General features: G+C 33.7%; 1 protein-coding gene across 6 annotated transcripts in view; it reads right to left on the bottom strand.

The window, feature by feature from the left end:
• Positions 1 to 18,587, bottom strand: part of Khc-73 (Kinesin heavy chain 73) — a 148,713-nt gene that overhangs the window by 15,805 nt on the left and 114,321 nt on the right. For 2 of the 6 annotated variants that reach the window (XM_072546144.1, XM_072546148.1), the window contains exons 7-16: positions 16,434 to 16,947; positions 16,182 to 16,325; positions 12,395 to 12,735; positions 11,275 to 11,595; positions 9,758 to 10,757; positions 9,410 to 9,601; positions 9,051 to 9,356; positions 8,841 to 8,983; positions 8,357 to 8,377; positions 6,286 to 6,439 (exon numbers count right to left, since the gene is read on the bottom strand). In XM_072546144.1, the coding sequence (XP_072402245.1) occupies positions 6,286 to 6,439; positions 8,357 to 8,377; positions 8,841 to 8,983; positions 9,051 to 9,356; positions 9,410 to 9,601; positions 9,758 to 10,757; positions 11,275 to 11,595; positions 12,395 to 12,735; positions 16,182 to 16,325; positions 16,434 to 16,947 (3,136 nt within the window). Of the gene's footprint in view, positions 1 to 2,962; positions 2,978 to 6,285; positions 6,440 to 8,356; positions 8,378 to 8,840; positions 8,984 to 9,050; positions 9,357 to 9,409; positions 9,602 to 9,757; positions 10,758 to 11,274; positions 11,596 to 12,394; positions 12,736 to 16,181; positions 16,326 to 16,433; positions 16,948 to 18,587 lie in introns of all 6 variants that reach the window. The other 4 variants (XM_072546142.1, XM_072546143.1, XM_072546145.1 and 1 more) reach the window with 4 other exon arrangements.

Here is an 18,587-nt window from a genome sequence, read left to right as displayed (position 1 = left end):
CTATGTATCTATTGATACGTATTTCGCTTTAATAAAGCTCATCAGAATAGTTATTCATAGCCGTTCTTAACGTGAAAAATAAAATTCTCTGTCTTATTAGAAGTAACAATAACATGACTTCGTTATGGACGCAATAGCGACATCTGATAGAAAAATCGGTAAGATAGTTTCGAAACTATCTTACCGAATTGCTAATTAATTTGTAAATTACACCAAAATTAAACGATTAGTAGCTAAGAAATGCTTAATGGATGAGATATGGTTAGACCTATTCATTTAATCTTGTGATAGTTAAGAAATAGGACACTCCAAGTCTATTTGTATATGAGTTTAATAAAGAATTACTAATTAATACGTGTTTTGATTGCAGAGTCCATTCTATGGATTCTACCTTCATCGATATTCATGGACCCAAAGTTCTTCCTATTTTCTGGTAACAATGATGGGTGAATTACATCTCCCTAGAAACCCTCTGTATCAGCAAAGCTATTATTGCTATACAGAACTGTCAATGCTTCATAAAGGTTTCTCTAAGGACCCCCAGTTAAGTATAATTTCACTTCAAAACAGCCAGGTGAATGGTGGAAGAACTTTTCAGCTGACACTTTTCGAAGCCGAAATGGTATCAGTAGATAAATGGCTACACACTGGACTGGAGATCATAATTAATGGTTTTAGAGAGAACTTACATCAAGACAAATTCAAACGAGCAATAAACTCATTTGACCGTGTCCGGACGGGATTTATCCAATGCTTCTACGGAAGGGAAATACCCTATACAATAGATTGTGCATGCTACTACAGGCTGACTTTGTTTTACATCTTTCTTTTATTCATTTTTACCATTCCAAATTTTCAAAACCCTATACCAGCTTGTACAAGTCTAGTAGATGGGTACCATATGTTTTTGGAGTCACTGGTAGTATCCAAAAGTGTTTGCTACCTGCGATCAAGTGTTTCGCAGTCATATTTCAGGTTTTCTGCTACAGAGTCTGCAGCTTAAGTGTCGATGAAGCATCACCATTGTATGAAAGTGTCCCGTAACTGTGACACTGAAGTGACAGTGATGTTTTTGTGTTCGGATCCAGACTTTTTCAGGTTGGGGATTTGGTCACTTCTATGGCAGGCATTGTGTAGCTGATGCTCTTCTAGCAAGTGTATCGGCTCTTTCATAATCGTGTATTTCCTAGTGACATGAAACTCATACCAGTATGACACTTATGTTCTGCCAGTATGTAGAGTTCTTCTCGGCATTGCTACACTAGCGCAGGGCTTCTAAAAGCTCCCATGGCCGCTTGAAGATATGTTCATATAGTGATCCGATTAATTGTGTTAATTTCTCTTGCTCAATGCAAGATTGCATTGTTAGCAGCTTAGTTTAGCATTGGGCATACCAAGAGCATGGAGGGCCATGGGGTAGCTTTTATAGCCAAACTTGACAAAACTGGATAGGATAAAGCTAACTTCCAGAAAATAATAAGTGTGCTAGGCACGAAAAACGGCACGATGGGCATATGGTCTATTGGTTGAAAATCTGACACATCATTGGAGCAGAATTATATAGAAAACGGCACTGCATCATCTCGTACGTGTCTAGGATGATACGTTCTAGAAAATTAAGGGGTAATGCTGAGTACATTTCTCAATATAGAGGTAGCATTACACAATACCTCCTACGAAGCAACCATTTAGGCTAATATTGTGACAGTGGTGAACCTCCACATCACACTTATTCACAAATTTTCTCCCTCTTTACCATTCTAAATTCTTGCATATGAGGTGTTAAGTAGCGAGAAAATACCTCAAATAGAGCAACTATTGCAAGTTATGGACCATTTCAGAGTGCCTACCTACTCTTTCGAGAGAATGATACAAATTTTTAATTCAATAGTCCCTTGAAGAACACGTGTTCTCTAGAACATTACAATTGCAATCTAATAAACAAATATAAGGGTACATGAACACTATATTAAATATATTATCAAATTGCTGAGATGACACTTTATTTGTCCGATTTTGAAGACGAACTGTCAAAAACCAATTTTATAATTTGTGAATTATTCATGAGATACTTGAAATGGGCGAAGATAATGACGAAATGCTCTATGAAAGCTCTAAATTGTACAAAAGTCGTCATGTATTTAAGCAATTTCGTTAGCTATATTTTTCTGTCATCTAAATTAGCAGTAAAATTTTCATTGTACGGGGGCTTGCCAGAATAATTATTTCTATCTGATCTGAATTGATTCAATTCAAGCTAAACTAAAATGGCAACTTATATCCATGACATGCTATTGACTTTTATCTACAATAGACTTGACACAAAAAGTTGAAGGTGTGGCTTTTATTCGGCTTTAGATTTTAGTTAAGAATGAACAATTTTCTAACGCAAAGAAACAAAAAGCTTTTAAAATAATTTGGTGGGTAATTTTAGATAAAACCCTGAAGAAATCTGCGAGAATAAAACAAGAAAATGATGAGTATAACAGTAAGTGGTGTGTAATTTTAGATTATATGCCAAAATAGAATAAAAAACGCAGAATCTCAATAACTATCACTACTTAAAAAAACCATTGTAAAAATTGAGTGCTAGAATACATAGTTTATGCTATGTATGAAGTAGAAGCATGTACACTAGAAGTCTCAACATGACAATAAAATGTAATATCAGAAAAAACTCTACAATCATTTTACATCTACCAACCTAAATTAATTTATGACATTTACGTTTTAGAAAATTGTCTGTCCTGTTCGTTAAATGATGCTGATACTTTGTTAAAAGCCTGAACCTTTCTTTTTGTGAAGCAGCCTCTTCTAACTACAGATTTAACATAGATTTGAGACGCAGAACAGAATCTCAAACCTTGTTTTGAATATATAATTCAAGCAGGTGACTTTTTCACTTGTCACATCATAATTTCCACCTAATATAGCAATCTTAGTATGCAAGCCTCCATTTTACCTGAGAGAATGGAGCCTTGTGGATGCACGAAGGAAATTGAATGAAATATTAGTCACATTATGGAATTATAATGCTACACCAATAAATCTCAGATAATTAACGTTTTAAAATCAAATAGGGAGAATTTAAATCTCCTTCTAGCTAATTTTCTGGTTTTATCATGTTTTATTAATGTATATGGTATCCCAAAGTTCACACAAGATTTTAAAATCGTAAAATGTTGACAAAAGAAGATTGAAGAGATTTCGGAAAAAACAACTAATAATTGTCTATCTTTAAACAAACTATATTTATTTTAAGAGCATTCTTTATCATCATAATTATTGCATGTGGAGTGCAAAAAATCCAGAACTTATATAGAAATAAATTCAGTCACAGTTATCTGCACGTGTATCTTCTCTTAGTTGTGATTTTGGCTTTAAATTGAAAGATTGATTAGCACGTAGGAATTTCTGCGTGAATTATTTCTTTCTTATCTAATTTCCACTTTATTAAGTCTTCAATTAGTGCCATCAAACCAAAGTCTTGAAAGAAGAAATTAAATGCTATATCAAAATTCGATCACATTTATGCAAAGTAATTATGTAATATTTTTAATAAAAATTTCTTGTTATGTGATTTTTGGGACACCCTATATCCAAATCATTATGTTATTTAATATTTAGTGTAGATAACGTTAAATTATGTATCAAAAACTCCTGATAATTGGAGACATCATATATAGAAATGTTAATACCCTAACCAAATCGAGCAAATAATAAATGATTTGTCTCTTCGGTTATCTGTCAATTTTGCCTTAAGTTATATCAATTCATCTTCTTTGCTACCTTTGTAAACGAGATTCCTAGCACCAATGTTCTTGTATTTCGTTGGTTTGAAGTCTTCATTTCTTTCAATATCCATTCATTGTTATTCTTTCAATCCTTTTCTTGATTAGTTTCCAATACAAATCTTTCATGAACATATTCATCTCGAGTTTCTGTACGCTTTTTGTATGGTAGCTAACTTTGATTGGTTCAAAAAATAGGAAAATGTAATAATTTATTACTGTACTAAATGTTCTAGTACACAAATCGGAAGTTTATATAGAGTACATGTCAAATTAATTGATTTGCTAAATTTTACTAGATTTCTTTTAAATTATTTTGTACAAATGAACAAGCGAGTTCTGGTACTATTGGTTAGAAGAAAATCAGATTCATTTCCGCCTCACCTTTATCTCCGTATCCACTATCACAGGTCGGTGTTGACTAGCTAAACACTCACCCTTTATCACTCTACAGTTCGTAACCTCTTTTAGCTGACTTCTTCTACACAGCACAAAATCTATCTGACTTTCCCCTCCCATGCTACTATAGGTAACATTCTGGTCTTCGCTCTTCATACGTATTAATGACAGCCAAATCCCATGTCACTGCAAAGCCAATCACACTATTTCTTTCATCATTTCTTACTCCCATCACTAAACTTCTATGAACTCTTTTTATTCTCACTCTTTTTGTACCGATATGTCCAGTCAAATCACCTCCAATAAAACACTTTTCATCTACAGGAATCTCGAGTATCTCGCAATCAATGGCCATCCAAACTTTTCGTGTTCTTCACTCCCTACTTGTGGGCCTGTATTCAGTTGGACACTCATTCTATCCCGAGAAAAAAGTATAATGATCCAGTATATATGGCTGAAATGAGGATGCATCGGTCAAGCCCTCATATATGAGGATATATTGAAAATTTCTTAGCTTAATATAGAGGCAAACAATATTTGAAAGACAAAATAATTTATTATTCAACAGACTCATCCGTTCGTCTCCTCCCAATTGAATATATTTCTTACAATGAACCTGTATCGCTTCTAAACCTTTTAAAATATTGTTTTTATATATTGCACTGCAAACCAGGGCTCAACAGTTGCCATCACCTCTTTGTTGAACTACAATTTATGCCTTTCTAATTTTTTTTCTCTTGAGAAAACACTGGATAGAGGGGCGGAGCCAGATCTAGTGAATAACGAGGGGGTTCGAGTAATTAGAACCATAAATCACGAATTGTTTGCACAAAAACGAAATACCTTTGGACAACAATTCGTGTCTACTTGCAAGAGTACTTGGAATTCCGGAATAGATAATCAGAATAGAAGACTAGAGTAAGGATAGAAGGATGCCTATCAGGAAAATTTGAAGTAAGAAGGGTACTAAAGCAGGAAGATCCGCTGTTCACAATACTCTTCAATTTCTTGCTGGAGGCAATAATGAGACAGAGTGGAATACGAACGAAAGGTATGATTTATGACAACAGAAACCAGGTATTTGCGGACGATGATGAGTTAATGGCAAGAACTGAAGCTGGTGAGGATTTTCAAACTCTTTGAAGTGAAGACTGAAAAGTATGGACTGATTATTAATGAGCAAAAAACAAGTTAAAGTATCTAGGAGTAACCCTAACAAGTAAAGAGGAAGAAAGCCGAGAAATTGAGAAGCATATTTCGAGAGGAGGAAGAATGTCGGAGCTCTACACAAACTACTAACCGCAAAAAACATTTAAGAGAGGCAAAATTGAGACTATACCGAACAGTGATCCAACTCACGTTTCTGTAAGGAAGCGAAACCTGGATTATGAACAAAAATCAAGAAAATATGCTGAACATCTATGAACGGAGTGTTTTAAGAAAGATATTCGGGGGAGAAAAAGACTATGACGACGTTTGGAGGAGACGAACCAATGGACAGAAGAAAATGGAAAAATTCCAAGCATAGGCATCTAGGGCCTGTTGAGCTGTATATAAATATAATTTTAATTGAAAATACATTTATTTTGAGAACGATTTCCGAAGTGGAAATCGAAACGTCAATTCGGTTTACAAAGATAGTGCGATTATTAAACAATGGATTCCACCATAATAAAGAAGAAGATACACACATAACTTCTATACTTAGTGGCGGTATTTTCTATCTTCTAGGAAGTTTTTTCTATTTGTGCGCAAATAACCTGCCAGCTCTCGCTTGTTAATCTGTAAGAAATCAATAAAAATCGTTCTTTTCAACAATTAATTAAGGTGGTTCACTTCACTAAAAATCCTATAATCTAGTGTATTTTTTCTAAACACAACCTTCATCTAAAGAAAGTACAACCGTACAAACATACCATATTAGTAAACTATGCTAACTGATATCTGATTTCCTAATACACCAATTTTTTACCACACTCATATCTACCTTTGCTTCTCGTTCTAATGCTATAAACTATGTAGACAAAATATTATCAATAATTAATTTAAAACGGAACTTTGTTAATATATTCTATAAAACAATAGAGTAACTTACCCAATCCTCCGAATTTCGGAGGCGTCACTTCATTGTCCTTCCCGAAGGACGAACGCCCTCTCAACGGGGTCAATCCCAACTCACTGTTGAGCTCTGAGACGCTTTCCGATCGCGACATGTGCAACGATTCACTACTGAGGTCAAGTCTCATCAACTAAAAGAATGTTTGAATAAATAAAGGGCGTCGTAAAGTACCACTATCATTTGAACATGTTAAATAGCTACAGTTATTGGACATGCTTCAGGTAGGTAATACACATCGTTCATTCAAGTCTGAGGTCGTATTATAAGTGTTTACAAACGGAAGCTTAAGTTTGAAAATTTCTAAGTCATTACATATGAATAATACTGCTATAAATTCACTAACGATTCGAATTTGAACACTTTGGGTTCAAATTTCGTCAGCTTCGTTTAAAAAAAAAATAGTTTCCATGTCATTTTTGTTGTATTCGATATTTTATTTTTTTTTATTATTGATATTTATAAAATTGGCAGTTACTTGATGGGAATTCACGTTCGATAATAAAACAAACCACTGATATTTATAGTTTCCTTTTTCGACATGCAGCGAACGTGTTAAAGAAAATTTCCTACAACTAAAAATGACTTCCAATGAATACAATTTATAATTTGTGCTAAATTCCTCGCAATAAATAAGAAATTCCCTCATATATGAGAGGTAGCTGATGAAGTCATTTTTTGCCTATAAAACGTTTCTTATGCTGTTAAAGAGAAAAATTGTTCAACAAAAATTATAGATTTTAAAATGTTCTTCAATTTGCGAGTTTCTAAATTGAAATACATAAAGAATTCACCAAGATAGTTGCAAGAAACCCTTAATTTTGCAGTAATTTATAAATATTAATAACTTTGTTTTATGAATAATGGCATGTAATATAACTACTTAAAATTGTATAGTTAATGAGTCATTAAAGAGTGCTAAATTTCAAATAGATCGACTGAATAGTTTATAAGTTATTTAATTTGTTTATTCCAGAAAGCGATAAAAGTAAATAGTAAAATGTCAATATAAATAATAAAGTTGAAAAGACATCTGTTGCAATCTGGCAACTGGTGGTTTGAGGGTTCTGACATCATCATCATCATTTTGGCTTTACAACCCTGTGTGGGTCCTAGCCTCCCCAAGAATTTTTCTCCAGTCGTCCCTATCCATCGCCTTCCTCCGCCAAGCACGTATTTCCATATTTCTCATGTCTTCATCGATGTTATCTAGGAATCTTGTTCTGGGTCTTCCTCTTCTTCTTTGACCAATAGGTCTATCAAGGAGCGTTTTTCTAGCTGGGTCGGTTTGCTCCATCCGCATAACATGGCCTACCCACCTTAGACGTCCTATCTTTATGTGTTTTACGATATCTGGTTCCTGGTATATCCTATAGAGTTCGAAGTTGTATCGTCTTCTCCAGACACCATTTTCATTTACCGCTCCATAGATGCGCCTTAGTATTTTTCTTTCGAAACATCCTAACATGTTTTCATTACTTTTTGTTAAAGTCCAGGTTTCTGAACCATATGTTAGGACTGGGCGTATTATTGTTTTGTAGAGTTTTACTTTTGTATTTCTTGATATAACTGTAGATTTAAAAAGGAGATTAAGGAGGGTTCTGACTCTATTCCCAAATTTATCCGCTAACCAAATGCGAAAAATGTCCAAACTTTTTATAGACAAAAAACACTTTTCACTTTTTAAGAAAAAACTTTGTTTAAAAAAATAAAACAAAATCAGCTGCACGTCTTCACGGATTTTTCATCAGTTACCCCTCATATACCTTTTAGAACCTTCAAATATTTGTAAAGGATTTTTTCAGCTTTTTTTCTTCATTGCTGTAGTACACGTTTATGACTAAATATACTTGAATGATCTGTAATAGAATGTTTAATGTCCTGAACTTTATAAAAAGGAATGCCAATAAAAAAACATCATAAAAGGTAATTGAAAGAATTCTGTAATATGGAATATTTTTAGTATGAGTCGTACAAATAAAAAACTGGTATGTGCATGATCTACCTAATAACTTTAAAAGCATAGAAAGCGTGATATCCATAGACGTACCCCATTTTTGTTTTCCAAAGTCTATGCAGCAAAAATAAATAATATATTATTACCTACTATTTAAAATAACGGTGTCAAGACAAGCAAATTGTTTTTTGTGGATAAATCACAAATTTTGCCTTCAAATGCCCACAAATGCCAAGTTTTGCCCACAAATTGTGGGCAAAACTCTTGTGGATATTGTGTAATACAAGGTGTAGCCGAAAAATAACGAATTGAAGGAAATTTATAGACAACAAAGCTCTATGTAAATTTTTCACTGTAAACTATTGGACGTCTAATATAGATTCAAAAATTCAAATGGTGCCAGACCAGGCCGAAAAGGATGCCATTTCTATTCGTCATCCTCGCAAGCACAAAGCATTAATTTCGTTATTTGTAGCCACATCTCGTATATTGACAAAAATAACAATTAAAAGCGTGTGTGACAGGTTTAAATACTTGTGTAGATATCAATTTGGAAAGCTTGGTTTTATGTTCTTACCTGTGAGAAATTTGGTACGCTGACGGTTTTCCTCATTAAGGGTTGTCCTCTGGCTTGCAGCAGTTCTTTTACTGCTACATTTTGTCGTAAACGGTCTAAGGTTAGAATGCTTTCAACAGCGCTGACACCTCTCGTATATTTTTCTGTTAAAACAAGAGAAATAAACGTTTTTAATAAAAAGGAGCTCTAAAAATTCGCAGTTGTACTCACCGATATATGTTTCTCCATCACACATCGAAGAATTTTCTCCAGAAGCTGCCAATTGTGCGAGACTTTCCCTGCCTTCAAGCTCCTCGCTTGCTTTAGGTACATTAGAAACTACTAAATATGTAACACCGCAAGATGTCACCATATCAGTACGAACGATTTTTGATTTGATTTGGTTTTTGATTATATCAGTAAACTTCTGTCGTTTATAAACGTTTATAGCCAGTCGTTTCCTCAATACAAGATCCATCGGTGCTGGATGGGACAACCGTACCGTTACACGTAGTATCATGTATACTCTTTCGTTGGCTGCAATTTTAATTCCATTCAGTAAAAACTATACACAAATTATGCAAACTCACCTTCAGTTACTTTGTTAAGATTGGGGCTGTCGTGAATCGAAGAATCCCACGCCGCAACTGCACACACATCTTTTTCCAAATGACTGAGTATCCGCAAAGTATAAAACTCTTTTCCATCTTCCTTTGGCAAAATAGAGTTTACTCCTGCAGTTGTCACTCCTTCTCCAGCAGGATTTGTTGATAAATCGTCAGCTAAAAAGTAGGCAATTGCATAAATAAAATAAATATCGTCATATAACTCCATAAATTCTCTTTATTAGTTTGTCTCTTGATCTATTATAGTCATATCTGGCATTTATGTCTGTTAAAATGTGAGAATTTATAACATTTTCCTACTACGTTACTTACCATTTAAATCCAAAAATAGAACTGGCACGTGCGGTTCCATTCCAGGTGGTGGGCTCCACATGGCAGGAGCACCAGGTATGCTAGTACCAGGTTGTGGGACGTACACAGCATTGCTCTCTTCAGTTAAATTCACCAACTGTTCCATCAAACTCTTTTCTCTTTCGACATCTTGTTCAGTTTTGTTCGTCTTTTCTGAGAGATTTTGCAGCTGCTGGTGTAGATATTGTTTTCTCTTTTGTAGAGCGTCGCTCCATTTTTCTCTTAATATAGTTAAGTCTTCTTCTTGATACGAGTCTAAGGGTTTCTGTAGTCTACTTCTAACGGTAACTCCGCCCACTTCAATTTTAATAATTTCTTGGCAAATTATCGGAAGAGTACCCGATTTTTGCACTGGTTTAACTCTAACTTGAATTCTTCGTTGTTGACCTTGTCTTAACTGATAAATACCCCCTGTTAGCATGTCAGTTCTCATAGCAACTTCCACGGCGCCATATTCACCTTGATCGTTCAGTTCCTGAATTTCTACCCACAATTCTATTTTTCTAGTTAATTCCGACCACCTGTCTAGTAATGATCTAGCTGTAGCCAGCTGCTGTTCTACCACCTCCCATCCAGGTTTGTATGAAGAGAATCCAGAGCTCCTGTTACCCCACACCTCTATTGAAAGCGCCCCTTCTGCGCAATGCTCCATAAACTCTTCTGAAAGATTCACGACAAAATCTTGGGTATGGCCAAATTTCACAGTTGTTGGTTGACCGTTACAATTGCCAGAGTTATCAGGTACTACTACGGCTTCTGGGTGACCCCAGAAGGAATACTGACAAAACACAAAGTTAGCAAGAGACAGAGGTAAACCAGACGCTTGCTTGATATTGACACGAATCGTAACTTGTGATGTGCCCTGCTCATCTTCATCGTGGCTGCATTCTGACGAATTGTCTGAAGCTGCCTCACATATTCTATCTTGAGGAAATTGTCCCGCTATTCTACTTAGTTCAACCTACAACAATGTAAATATAAATGTACGTATGGATGTAAGCTTGCGTGTCATATTCCAAGTCATATTTTTAATATAGCAACACAAGTCATTTTTTTTAATCTGCTTTAAAAACGTCGACTGTCATATTTGTTATTTCACTATAAGTAAGGGGTGAAAAATCCTACCAAATGTATATAAGAGCATGGCAGTAGAATTAATGAGAGAAAGGTGGACAAATAAAAAGTTAATAGGATTTAAAGTTGTACGAAAATTCACCACAGCAAAAAAACCGAACCAAGACAAAAATGGAAATCCCGTAGTTAGCACAATTTTCACGTGGCAATTTTGTGAGACAACCCGTATATTCAATTATTTCTCTGCGGTACTTTCTTGCGATATTTTTTTATCACCACTCTACAAATTTATTTGTACATAACTTAAACGAGAAAAATAAAAACAAATTTGAAATCTATGACATGCAAGCTTAACTATTTTGCTCTTACTTTAATAATTTAAAGTAATTGGTTTGAATACGTACCTGCAACCTACCAGCTACTTCTCCTTGTTGACTGATAATAGGTGTGTGGTAATCTAAAGATACATCATGAAACAAACACTCAAGAAATATATTAGCTACTCCTATTAGATTATGTTCCTCTTGCGATTCGTAAAACGGACCTGGCCCTTTCACTTCATTGTTGTTTTCTTGATCTTGGCCTTGATCTTCATCCATATCTTTATTCTCTTCGTAAAACTCTCTCATATCTATAATTTTATTTTCTAATTTTTCCATCGACCACACCTGACTATTATTATTACGTTTTACTAATATTGCAGGTTCACTCACAAAAGCGCCTTTCTGCAAGGAAATAAAAACATAGCAGGAAAAGAGCGAAAATAATTTATTAAGCAATATTTTGAAAATAATTTTTAGTTGTCCCCTCGTATGCGTACACTTGTGTTACGAGGGTCGTCACATATGAATTGACCCGTGTAGCTTTACGTGGAATTATCATTAAAGAATATCGTTTCACAAAAATAATAGATGTGTCTATAATAAGCCAGCAATATCTTATCGGAAATAATCGTTTCAATCAATTCCGTTAATGGACATCTTAGTAATTCCAAAATTCTGTGGTGAAAACAGTACCAGCTATTTAACACATGAGTTTTTCGCTCCTACTGGTCAATTTTCTTTTTCTTTTTTATCCATTGGATACGAGTGTAGTTAACTTTCACTATTTGTTAAACATCCGCCAATCAATAACCTCTGACGATAAGCTAACAAATAAAATAAATGTTTATCATCCTTTTCGATACTGTATATGCCCAAAATCTCACTTGTTTGTTGGGCACTGTTTCCACTGATTCCATCTACTCACTATGCAACTTTCTACAAATTTTAATGAAACTAGCATTTTTGGAGCTGCAAGACAAAAGGCAACAAATACCCAACTGTCTTCATTTATCTTTTTCACTTAAGTTTTCCTAGCTAGATTAAGGTAATTCATATTTGATCTACCCTCGTAATACCAAAACTAAAACGTGTGAGGAATTTTTAATTATCTCGACATAAAGTTTAGCCAAGCACTCGACTATTACAGTTCCAACTTCGCGTAAATTACCCCACCTGAAGTATAAAATAAAATAAAACTTACCCTTCTGTTGGGACTCAAATTAGCCGGAGGAATTTGTAAGGTAACACTAAACTTAGTTTGCCGAGCCATTTCCTCTGCGAGAAAATTGGCCTCTTTAACTAACGAATTCGCTCTAAGAATATCGTCTTTTAATTGACATATACTTCTTCTAAACATCTCGTCTCTTTCATGCGCCCATCTTTCTACTTTCATTTGTGTTGTTGGTGTACAGGGGGCAGTCTTACTTAAGCCTATTCTAAGAGGGTCGTAGGAGTATGGTGAGTACGGCGTGGAAGGGGAAACCATATTTCGTAGTTGCTGGAATTGTCTTTCATATTCCACGCGTTGTTTTTCCAAGGCAACTGTAATAAAAATGATAAAAATTTAACACAAAACTACCATATCGATTATAAAATAAAGAAAATGTTTTTCTTAAAATTTATTTTGATGAAGCTCTGCAAATAATAGAAAAAAAAAATGCGGAAAGTAGAAATAATTGAATCAATAAATGTTCTTCTTCTTGTTGAAATCTAGTATTAATAGGGTTTTTTACATTGTATTTGTATTATTCTAATGTCACTGTCAAATTCGTGTGTTTATCTTCAATAAATATATAATTCACAAATCTCTTCTAGTTCCATGACTTTTATCCATCGTTGGATATCATAAATCTTTATTTTTGACTTATCTTGTTTGGTCCATGAGTTTTCTTCTTGTTTTTACAGCACTCAATTTTGTTTCTTGAACGGTCTTTCATATATTTCATGCTCGTCCAGTTTTCCTCAGTACTTTACTCTCTGCTTGCCATCAAATTTATTTTTTGTTCTAGTACATGGTTATTTCTTGTTTTACGACATCATTTGACATTTGCTTTTGTAATCCTTTTCAATCCTAGTCTTATTTTTCCCACCAAAATATTGTGATCTGTTCGTACATCTGCACTGGGATATATTTGGATGGCTAATACTGAGGTTCTGTATCTTTTATTTATACATCTGAAGTCTATTTGGTTACAAACCATTAGTTCAGGTGGATCTGTTGGTGATCTTTAGGTGTAAAGACGACATTTTGGGAGTTTTAAAATTGTAATATTTTACTATGATATCTTCCTGCTCTCATTTACCAATCTTTACATTAAAGTCTCCCATGACAATATTGAGCTCGTTTTTCTGTGTAGATTCTAATATTATTTTTTTCTAAATCACGATAGAATTTTTCAATTTCTTCTTTTTCACAGTCTTGTGTGGATGCATATGCTTGTAGTACATTTACATTTATTGTTGTAGTTTATATTTGCAACATTTGTATCCTGTCTGAGCATAGGATAATAGCTTTATCTATTTCCTTCGTCACAATATTATAAAAATTTATAAATTCTCGAGTATTTGCGAGTGACAACAAAATAAATATTCCGATCCTCTCTGCTTTAAGAATATGTATTTTCCAATTTATTTCCATGATATCGAAAGAAAACAATCTGAATCTGAGTAGATATTTCGTTCAATCCCATTTTCTTGAAAATCTGTATAGTTTATCATGCTATACCGTATCGAAAACTTTTCCATACGCACAAACATGAGGAACGTTACTGAAAGGTTGATTACATATTTCCACAGTTTTATTTTACTTCGCAAAAAATATGTAAAACAAGTTTTTGAAAATAAAATTCTATCCACCAGGTCGTAATTTTTTACATTTTTACCTTATTACTTGAACACAAACTTTCCCTCTACAGTGATTACATTTTTATCAAAGAGGAAAATAAAAAAAGACCACTTCGATTCTGCTATTTATTTTCCATGTCACTTTTATTCGCTGGCAAATAAGATTATCCAGATTGCCTGAATTTTTTTATAAAACAAGGCCTTTGATCTCTGATTAAAGGATATAAAAAAATTCACAAAAGAATTTTTCAGTTGAACGAGTATTTTTTCTAAAACATTTTATATATATATATATATATATATATATATATATATATATATATATATATATATATATATATTTGTAGAGGTGCAGTAATCTGTTTAAAGATTTTCAGCATTCGGAAACGAAAATTATAGAGGTACCTCCAAATATACAAGCTTGGTGTAAGGGTGTAAAAACCTTCAGAATTTCATGTAACTAATAGTTTATTAAACATAGATTAAACGTACTGTAAATATAAATGAATAAATAGTGAATAAATAGTTCTGAAAAAATAATGTCGTACATTCTATATACTTCATTTAGGAACTCCGATGGGAGAAATTTGTGGCATAGGTGGTAAAGGGACCTGCAGGATATTTTTTTTTCTGTCCAAATCCATGAAGCTCATGTACATGACTGTAGGCCCACAGTCTGACAATTCCTTTCCATTTTCTTTTGTCTTTGTCCTCACTGACCAATTTTTGACCACTTCCTACTTTAAGTCCTTTTCTAATTACTCGAACCATCTTTATTTAGAACGTCATACTCTATTTTTTACCTCCCAACTTTGTGTGTCTCAATGTCTTTGGTAGCCTTTCTATATTCTTTTTTTTTAATATCCTAGCTCTGTTAGTCTAGTGGTATTGGCTACTTAGGCTATATATTACTCTTAGTTTTGGTTCTTTCTCTACAAATATAAAATTCTAATTAAAATTTTCGTTTCTCACAGGTTAATTTTGCTTCTTCTGCTTGGGTCAAAGTTCAACTCTCACTTGCATGTAGCACCGTTGGTCTCAACACTATCATATATATTGTTGCTTCTTTTATTATTTTTATTTTGTTATACTTGATTTTCATGACCACGTTCCTTATTGTCATTTCTACCAGATTTTTTCTCTCGGTATTTCCAAGTTTTCGATCGCTCTTAACGATTTCTTTTTGCTAATTGTGTCATAGATATATCTGAAGTCTATAAAGACCACGTATACTCTTTGTTTGTCTTATTCTTTTGACAGTTGTTTTAGTGCTTCATTGAATATACCTAACCTTCAAAGATCTTTTGATTTTTTTTCTTTTACATTGCCGAGTCTAATTCCTTTTTCTCCTCCTAATGTTCTCTTCGTAAGTTTTAAACCTCCTGCTGATACTCTACGAATTTATGTCACATTTCTTTCATTGCTTTTCGTATTTCTTCTATTTGCTTTCCTTTTTTTAACTTCTCTTATTTGTTGTAATAGCGTTGAAATACGTCTTCCCGTTTTTGTTGGACTCCTTCCTATTTTTAGTTATTTCCAAAAAACTCATGTTCTCTTCCTTATTTTTTTTCTTTTTCGCTCCACCATCTGTGCTTTATTGGTCTATATTATTTAACTAACGACTTATTTTGTAACGGTTTCAGATGACGTAAAGAGTAAAGCCCACCTTGACAGTTCAGGAGTTTTCAATGAACATCGTTAAATAAAATAATTATAACAGTTTTTGCTTAGCTGTTTTGATGCTTATACTTTAACTTTTGTCAATTTTAATGAAAATATTTTATTCCATTGTATTACATTGATTACTTACTATTATCATACTTTTAGTTTGGAAAATGTTCGTTACCCCAAAATTGTGTTCAAAAATACTACGAAACTATTTTCAAACGTATCGGAACACCCCAAAACAGTAGAGGTGGAAGTACTGGATGGAATATACTGTATGTAATAATGGAAACCATGACTGGATAACACAATCGTACACAAACATCATGAAGAAATTATTTTGACAGTACTTCTTATGATGCTGAGAAGTGTAGGTCTACAGACATGATAAAAAAGGTGTAAAAGGAAAGATGTGTGAGTAATAAAACATATACACTGGAATCAACAGTATGGAATATCTTTAAAAAATAGTAACATACCTTGCTTATCTTCTTCATGCTGTTTTTCCAGACGAGCAATGGCCGTCTGGATAGGGTCATTGCTCAGCTCGTTCGTCATCAATTCATCTCTTGCGAAGTTGTAATCGATGTTTTGTGCTGGTGTTTGAGGCTCAGAAGCAGCTGCTGGAAAAACATAATAACTCGTTAAAACTACTTTTAAAAATTTTTAATAAATGTATTTTATGAACTTGTCACTGTTTCATAAATATGTCACTTTAAACAAATACTTACATATTGATCTAGGACAGTTCACTCTGAAGTAATGGTGGTTTCCCCATACAATTCTATCACCGTGACGTAATGGCGTCTTTTGACTAACTTGAGATCCATTCACGCAAGACCTAGCATTGGCAAGAGGCTCCAGGAACAAACCGTTATCTTCTATGGTTATAATACAATGCTCAGGCTGTATACCCAAACCAGACAGTTGTATGTCGGGTTCTTTGCCAGAACCACTACTACTAGCACCTACCACCGTTTCATTCTTTAAATAATAAACTAACAATTCGTTTAAGTAAGGATCTGCGTTTAAATTCACTAAGTAATATTTATTTTTCTCTACTTTAATACCCGAATCTTGTACACTAATGCCCATTTTTTCTAATGCTTGTTGCCGTTCATTTTGTATCCTTTCTGTTTTCATCAGTTTCTCCTCCCAAGTCTGCGACATTTCCTTGTACAGTTTCTCACTCTCGCTTAATTTTTGATGAATGTCCACTCGTTGTACATCTCCCACTGGCGATCCCTACATCAAAATATAAATTTAATCAATAAAATTAATCAGAAAAGTTGAACAAGGTAGTTACTTCTATTTTTCTGTGTTCAAATATTTTAAGAAACTGTAGTAAAGCAGACAAGCAGACAAAAAGCTTGTCGAATTATAACAAATACGAAGCAGGAATCTACAGAAAAAATTTATCAGTTGCAGATCATCGGGATCTACGGCGAGTCTTCTGATGGTTGGAGTGGACATCACTGTGGCCTAGGTGCAGAAGACAGCGTAGAAGATGCTAGATGAAGTAGAAGAAAATATAAGAACAATGAATATGAAGGACTTTAAAGTTCAATGCAAAGACAGGAAGTCAAGGAAAATAGTTACGACAGAAGCAATAAATGATAAAGAGAAATATTACATAATAACTAACTGGAACCACTACAACCCAGATACAGAAGATGGCCTACAAACAAAAAAAAATCAAAGAAGACATTAGTGCGAAGTATTTTGGGTGTAGCGAAGGGGTGTAACGCCTTCAAAGATACTGATAAAATACAGACGTGATACTGGATTACAGTGGAGAATATTGTTAAAAAAGAAATATTAACTTAGAAAAGCTAAGGATATGTAAGAAAAGTAACAACATACAATAGATAGATAAAGGGAAATACCAAAATTGAGCCCTACCCTTCTGGATAGAAGGAAGAGAACGACACTTAGAAGATCCTGGACAAATGAAGTAGACCATATAATATATGGTATTTGGGAGTACGGAGGTATAACTTGATGATTCTGTAGGGAAAGAGAAGCATAAATATATCGTAAGAACTGTAAAATTCCATATTAGTACCATGTATTCGCGTCCTCTCTGCCTATTTATTTTTTTGCGTTATTTTGCTATTAGCGTCGTTACAGTATTATAACTAGACAAAATTGTTTCGATAAAATGCAAATTGAAATTCCCAGTTGGATTTAAATTTGCTAGTTGCGTGCAAAATAAAATGAGCAATATTATAAAGTTGATTAAAATTTCAAATTTATTACGAAGTTCATATAAGCCCAAAAGCTCTGGGGATTAATTTCATATATTTTGTGATTTATTTTTTCAGTATTTTTTCGTAATAAAAACCGCTCAAGAACCGACGTTAACAAAAGAGTATGTTAGAAGAAAAGTGCAGTGACGGAAATAAATTTTCATTGTCGAAAATATATTTCATATAGGCAAAAAAATGACTTTTTCACTTTTGAATATTGTTTAAAACAAAAACAAAGCAAAATCAGTGGTACGTCTTCACGGATTTTTCATCAGCTACCCCTTCAAATTATTGCTTAGAATCTTCAAATATCTGTATGATTTTTACGTGAAATCAATGATTTTTTCCCAGATATGACTAGTGTATTCTTCCTGTTGACGTTTTCGGTGCTTTGTAATATTTCCTTACTTTTGTTGTTTCCAGAGTCCATAAATAATCGCTTCTCTGAGTTATATTATGGTTGAAAACTTAAACACTATACTCCAAACAATAGTGATGGGGTATTTATGTAAAAGAGCGTCATGTACATTGAACACAACAGTCTTCAAATACGCTGTTACATGACATTCATTTTATATTATTCGTTTATTAAAATTGGTGAAACGTTTGGAACAAGAAAACTTTAAATAATTTGGA

This window comes from Diabrotica undecimpunctata, chromosome 10, assembly GCF_040954645.1.
Source record: "Diabrotica undecimpunctata isolate CICGRU chromosome 10, icDiaUnde3, whole genome shotgun sequence".
In the NCBI taxonomy this organism is placed as follows: Eukaryota; Metazoa; Arthropoda; class Insecta; order Coleoptera; family Chrysomelidae; genus Diabrotica; species Diabrotica undecimpunctata.
This window is presented reverse-complemented; position numbering and strand designations above follow the sequence as displayed.